General features: G+C 32.5%; 1 protein-coding gene across 1 annotated transcript; it reads right to left on the reverse strand.

The window, feature by feature from the left end:
• Window positions 1-598: 598 nt before the first annotated feature.
• LOC120218528 lies at window positions 599-3,085 on the reverse strand. The gene is made up of 2 exons (XM_039215449.1): window positions 1,223-3,085; window positions 599-862 (listed from the first exon to the last, which is right to left on the reverse strand). Exon 1 carries the CDS (start codon window positions 2,579-2,581, stop codon window positions 1,229-1,231), a length of 1,353 nt encoding a protein of 450 aa, XP_039071380.1. The 5' UTR covers window positions 2,582-3,085; the 3' UTR covers window positions 599-862; window positions 1,223-1,228.
• Between the last annotated feature and the right edge of the window lie 4,377 nt (window positions 3,086-7,462).

Consider the following 7,462-nt stretch of genomic DNA (forward strand, 5'->3'; position numbering starts at 1 on the left):
AACTTAGCTAGAAACTCATCCACGATATTTCCGAGCTAGTGGCAGTTCCTCAAAAGCCTTTACTCACCACAAAGTGTATAAAGCTATATATCTATATGCATGTAGGTTATATACGTATGAAGTGGGGAAGGAGGTGATGATGATGGTGACAGTGGTGGTGCAGCTGTATCAGAAAAAGATCAAGAGATAAATAAAAAAGGAACAAAAACGCTAGAGCAGCCACTCAATGACTTCAGTTCTACACCATCGAATAATTATAGTGCTTTTAAAGGGCTTCATGAGTTGGTAATTGTTGTGCTTTGAGTCACCTTCTCCTATCTTTCTTTTTCTTTTACTTTTTAATAACTATAATAATAATTTATGATTGGGTTATTTAGTGTATATAGATAATAATTTATGCTATATCGACTTTCATCCATTTTTCTTGAAGTATCCAACTCTATTTTATTTCAAATATACACGCTTGACACTCATATCCAATACATATCCAAATAAAAATATAGAGATATGATCTTACAAGGATCCAGATACATAAAAATCTTGAAATAAGTTGAACATACCCCTGCCAAGTGCCGAGTAAACATAAGTCACTAGTATGGACCAAAGTCCACACATACTTATAAGTAGGAAGAAATCAAAAATAGCAATCATAATAAAAGTAAACAGTATAAACAAACATTGAGCCTCATGAGTTTGATAGAGTTTTTGATAGAGAGTTGGAACAATATATGAACAAAAGCACACAACTCGGCAGAATTAGGATGATAAAAAAGGAAAGCATTCTATTAAATCCCCTGGAACCAGCGTCTCCATGCAAAACAGAAGACAAACACCTTCCCACACCTTGTTTACAGTCAGAGCCCTGTGCACCGAGAACGAACTTTATTATTGTTGGTGTTGTTATAAATAACCCAACTAACAATTTTATACAATGAAGCTAAATGAAAGAGATCCTTTGCACAAATGACAACTCTCTTCTAGCATAAATAATACCATCTCACAGGGGGCATAAAAACAAGAAGTACAAAACGTAATCGTCAATGCATATGCTTACACAATAAAAGCAGGCAGTATCATCATTTTCAACATAGTCTGCCAATTCTATGTGCAATACTTATGAATAAGAACAGTAGCAGCTTACCAACAACAAACTACTTTTGTATCGAGGCCTGCCACTGTAAAACAAAAACAAAAATAATACGAAGTTTGAGATAAAACTCACGTGGCTTTAATCAGCATCCAGTTCCTTGCGCTTCAACTCCAATGCCATTCGCTCATTCTCAAGCTTCATCCTCTCGTTTTCCATTCTCATCTTTTCAAGTTCATGATCCCTCTTCAAACAAAATCTCTGCCACTTGAAATGCTGTTTCTCCAATTCCAGCATTTCGACTTGAATTTGTAGTTTCTGTTCTTCTAGCTGAAGTGAGCGAGACTCGATCCACTGCTGCTGTATCCAAGTTGCTCCAGAGTTTTCAGGTGGTACTTGATTTATATCGGCTTGGGTGATTGGTGGATAAGAAAAAGTACTTTTGTTGCAGTCCTGAGAGTTCAAAGCATTCTGCAAACAAGCACCTTCATGAACATGGCCTTGTCTAGACCTCTTTGCAGAGGTCCTTAATATCCCATATATTCCCCCATCATCCTCATGTGAAGCTCGATTCTCCTCAAATTCATCATGGTCATCAGTTTCCATATCATCATCATCATCTTCGTCATCTTCGTCAACATTATCATGCTGCTGATCTCTCCTAGCATCATCATTCTCGTGATCATCTCTACTTCTAAAAGCCATCTGCAAGGAACGCTGCAATTGTGGATCATGAGGAAGATGCAATCTGTTCCCATTATGATAAGAACACATTTCTTCATAGAAAAGATGTTTTGAGCTTAAAATTTTCCTCACATCATCCTTTTCTTTATCTGTTAAGTAATCTATAACATCCAAAAGTGTTGGGTTCTCAACAACTTGACAAGAAGTTCCCCTACCAAGCATATCATTTAGCTTCTTATATCTCTTATTCAAATCATTAAACTTATCCTCACACTGCTGAGGTGAAACATGATAACCCCTCTCTGCCATGACTTTCGACACCGATTTCCACTTACCCTTCTTCTGTATAACCGCAAACTTCCTCCTCATCCCACCACTGCACCCCCCTGCTGCGTCCTCACCTATATAAGACACCGCAGTGATTAGAAGTCTCACCATTTTATCAGTCCACTTCACACGCTGCCACGGCGAGCCCTTCTTGCCTTTAGTTCCATCATATTGGCCATCAACACCCTCTTCCGTAAAGCTCGGGTCATCCTCATCACTTATCGAACTTTTCCCTCTGTCCCCCTTGTAATCCATCATCGAAATGATTTGGTCACAGTTTTGCATGCTACCCATTTTGAGTGCAAAATCTTCATTAATGGAATGCACCGAAGCAGCACCTTGGCAAGGGTTAGGATGGTGATGTTGAGGTATACCATGAGGATTTTGTCCATGATTATGAACTCTCATGGACCCTTGTACGTCAAGGCCTCCATGAGAACCACCAACAGGAACCATCCCTTGTTGTGATAAGTTGCCTTCCATTATTTCTTTCAAGCAAGCAGATCATTCAAACACTCAATACTATTACTTTCTCCTATTTGTGATTCAAACACTCAATATCCCTAAAAAAACCCAACTATTGTTATTCACTCTCAAGACATTTCCAGCTACCAAACAAACCAGTCACAAAATCCCAAAATACCCAGCTCATCGAGCTAAAATATTGAACAGATTTCTATCACTAAGAACAAATCTCACAAAGAATATAGCTTAAAATCCCAATAAAAATTTAAAAACCCACTTTAAAAATCACCCAAGAAAAGCTACCCAACATCAATATTCACCTAACTGACACACACACAAAAAATCAGTAGCTAATAGCTTATCTCCAAAAAGCTTGAATACACAGAAATCGGAAATAAAAGAGGAAGAATAAACTTCCCTGAAAGTAGGGCGAGAATCGTGTAGTTGGAATCATGAATACTATATGCTCAGGCAGAGTTCCATCCAGGCGCGATAAAATGGGGAAAAAATATTTCCGATATACTGCCAAAGCATTTTATATGTATATGATTGTGAGGGTTTTCTTTGTTATGTTATGTCAACTAGTAACTTTGGGTTTAGCTGAGGAAGAGTCAATTTGTCTGGTCTGGCCAATATTATTAGGGGTGAGGAAATTAATTAAAGGTAAAATTAAGGAAACTTTGTCACGTAGAATAATTAATTTCATAATAATATATTATATTATCCTCAATAGAAATAACTTTTTATTTATTTTTGGAGTTATTGTTATTTTAAATAAACTGTGGGATTATAAGTTAAAATTTATTTAACTAATTAATAATACATATTTTTTGTCAATATAGTTGCTCGAGTATATAACTTTTAGAAATGACAACGTTATTTTTCTTAATACTTTTAACTTATTAATGTTATAGAAATTTTATTATTTTCCCATTTTTTTCGATCCTATTTAGCTGAAAATACCAAATTAATTGATGCTTTTATAGCTAAATATCTTAATTTTAATTGGTACATAATTGTAAAACTTGAGTAAATAATTCATGCTATTAATATTTTATATTTTATTTTATATTTTTCTTGTTAAAAATGTCGTACTATTTGTAATTATTTAAATGTGTGAATGTACAAAAATTTTAATAAACTATTCATGAATTGTTCGTATAACATTCACTAATGTTTGTTTATTAAGTTAAATAAACAAATATGAATAAATTTATCTGTTCATTTAATACACGAACGAACATGAGTAGACATATGTTTGATTCATTTATATTCACGAAAAAAATTCATTTAAAATTTCGTTTATAAATTCATTTATTGACTTATTTATATATTAATGATATTTTTTATAAAAATATAAAATAATATTTCCTTCATTTTTATATTTAAATTTCAACTAATTAATCTAGATGTACAACTTAAACCGTTATAAATATATACATCTCTGGCTATTACCTTTTGAACATACTGTAGTGTAAATCCAAAACTTATAAATAAACACGTGTTTAAACCGTTGTAAATATGTGCATCTCATATTATCCTTTTTTGAACTTATTTTGATATAAATATTGTACCTATAATAAACATGTACTTACGATATTGTAAGCATCTACATCTTCATGCATACAAACGAATATATTTATGAATGTTAAACAACTAAGTCCAAACATATCAAATAATAAATGAACGGAAAAAAATAAATGGACAATGCATAAAATTAAACAAATATAGATGAACACAACCCTATTCGTTTGATCCATGTTGATTTGCACCTCTAGATATATGTCTTAAGTATATAGCAGGTTTTGAATAAACTTGGCTGCAGGTGAAGTGGATTTCACTAATGTAACACTAGGAAGCCGAGCACACATACATACACGAAAGTAGTTACAGTGTGTCACCCTTAATATACAACTAAAAAAAATATTATTGGTTTTGTTATTATTTAAATAACAAAACCGGTAAAAAAATTACCTAAAACATTATTATTTCTACCTAAAACATCACTGTTTTAAATATTTTCGGTAAAATGTCTAACAATAACAAAATCGGTAGAAAAAATAACAAAACCGATAGCGCTTTATCGGTTTTGTTAACAAAATCGGTAAACATCCAATAATAACAAAATCAGTAAAAATAATAATGTTTTCGGTAATTTTTTATCGATTTTATTATTTAAATAATAACAAAACTGATAACGTCTTTTTAATCGTATATTAAAAATGTCGCACGTGATCATTTCTCCATACATATCACCCGCTTCTTTGTTCTTTCTTGGTTTTGAACGGAAGAAAAGGCATTGCCATCGAAACTTCCATCAGTTTAAATTTCAAATATCCACCATATGTATAAGAGCTTTTATCAACGACAACATACTCTTATAAAATCCTGTATGGAATAGATTAATGTACGACAATGATCATATCATTCAATTTTGTTTCTCAAGAAGCATATAAGAGTGACCGGTCAATATATTTATATAAGATAATTACCATATCATACATGCTTGTTTCTCGATGATGGCTTGACATAGATTTCGAGTGGAATTTAAATAGTTCGCGATTTGTCTTGTTTCATTTAAAGTCTTACTAGGAATATCGTCTTTGGATTTTTATTAATTTTCTGGTTAAATTATAAAGTTATCACTTAACTTTTCTTTCCACTCTTATTTTAATCATTAACATTATTTTTTTTAATTTAATCGTTAAACTTTTAAATTACTCATGTTTTATTTCTTCAGAATTAAATTGGTAATAATAAAGTGACATTTCGTGTTTTTTTTTTGCCCACATGTAGCATAGTTTATTGACGTGGAAGTCACGTATTGTTTATCTCATTTCTTTTCACCCTTTTACAAGACTCAGCATCCAATATAAAATTTTTAAAGTTTAGGGATGTTTGCAAAAGATTAATAAATATTCAAGTCCCAAATTACTAGACTTAATGAATTATCACCAGCGTAAAATATAAAATATCATCAGGTTATTCTAAATAATATTTTTTTAGAAATAATTGCATTTTCAATAAAATCACAGCCATCAACGACAAATATCGATATACTTTAATTAATATGTCTAGTATTTAATGTTTGTAAATTAATTTAATATTTAATATAAATTTAACATTTCTAAATCCGTTTTTTTTATGTGTATGTTACTATGTTATGTCATAACACACCATTAATTAATGCATGATCAAAACAAAAACAATTTAATAATTAAATTGAAAAAAAGTTAAACTTTAGTTGTCAAAATAAAATTAAAGATACCAACAATCAGTTGGTCTAGTAGGATGAGGCACTAGATTCCTTAAATAAAGTTAATGGTTCAAATATTGACATTTGTGAATAGAACAAATTGAATTCGGAGAGTTACCCTTACTAATACTTAATCTAGATTAGTCGATCAATAAATCAAATACTAATGATTAATTCAAAATAAAAATAAAGATAAAATTAAATGATGAAATTTATGATTTACCATAATTTTTTCAACCCCTTCTATAGTTACAAACATCAGTGTTTTCCTTTGTCAAGTCTCCTGACAATGATAATCAATTATTTACTCTCTTTTTTTCAACAGCAACATCTTTTCGTTTAAATAAAACTGCTATGTGTTAACAAAAACATCAATATTTTTAATATTTCACCAATAATTAAAAAAGCACCTATATTTTTACTATATTGTTCCATTTTCAAAAAATAATAAACGAAACCTCTACATAAGAGTGCGCCAAATTTTAATATTTTCTAATTACTTTTGTAAATGGGAAATAATCCAAATATTTATCCTTCATAAATTACCCAAGTTTTTTTATTAGCTAAAGTTGATTATGAAATAATAATTTGACAATAAATACTCTGTAACATCCCATTTATATAAAACTCTCCCCATGCGCAGTTCATCATAAATTTTCTCAGTTTCCCTCTCCGATTAACCAACTTTCAACTCCGATCAACTCGTCGTCCGACCTCCGATCGACGAGTCGAAACCACCATCGTGTTCGTTGTCGAGCGATGAACAAAACCCCTCAAACCTTTCATCATGAATCGTCACCGTTCGTCGTTAATTTCAGTCGGAAGTATCGTCGGTAATAACTCGATTTCAATTGGTTTTTCGTCGATTCACGACGATCCGATGAACCGTTTACGACACCTCCCGCACCATCGTGTTCCTTGCATCGTTCCGAGTCTGCCGATATCATCCTTGGTCTTCGTCGACGGCAGCGCGTGAAGAGGTGAAGCGGTCAAAGTTTCTGATTTGTTGGGAAGGAAAAAGTGACCGGTTTGACCGGTTTTGGAACTGTTTTGACCGGTTTTACTGGTCACAACCCGACCCGACCCGTTGACCGTTGACCGGCGTTGACCACTATTGACCAAAACTTTGACGGGCTTTGACCGGGCATTAAATGACCTTTGACTTTGACTGAGTATACCTATCCTGACATTTTTCGACGTTCCAAATTCGATTCCGCAATCCGTTTTTGGAAATTCGAACCCGAAGGCCTCGAAATTTCCGGTCAAACCCGTTGACTTTGATTTTGACCAAAAATTCCAAATTTCCAAAAAGTCATATTTTATGCTTTCGACGTCCTGAATCCGAATCCGACGTCCGTTTCTCCAAATTCAAACCCGGTAAACTATTTTTCACTGATTTATTACCCAATTCGATCTGTTTATCGCAATTAAGCTCAATTTATGATATAATTTATGTTGATATGTATCTGAGGAATTATTGGAAGTTGAATTGAATATCAAAGGCATTCGAATGTAATTTTTATGGTCGATCAATATTGCACGGAAATCGAGGTAATACTTTACTACTTCTTTATGCTTTATGGAATATGTTAATATTGGTAAATGCATGAATGAGATAATGTTGGTCACTTTTGTGGAGTTGA

Source organism: Hibiscus syriacus, unplaced genomic scaffold, assembly GCF_006381635.1.
Source record: "Hibiscus syriacus cultivar Baekdansim isolate YM2019G1 unplaced genomic scaffold, ASM638163v2 tig00110198_pilon, whole genome shotgun sequence".
NCBI lineage: Eukaryota > Viridiplantae > Streptophyta > Magnoliopsida > Malvales > Malvaceae > Hibiscus > Hibiscus syriacus.

Excerpts from the sequence above, each read along its gene's own strand:
- LOC120218528 (XM_039215449.1), bottom strand. The coding sequence starts at position 2,581 with ATGGAAGGCAACTTATCACAACAAGGGATGGTTCCTGTTGGTGGTTCT.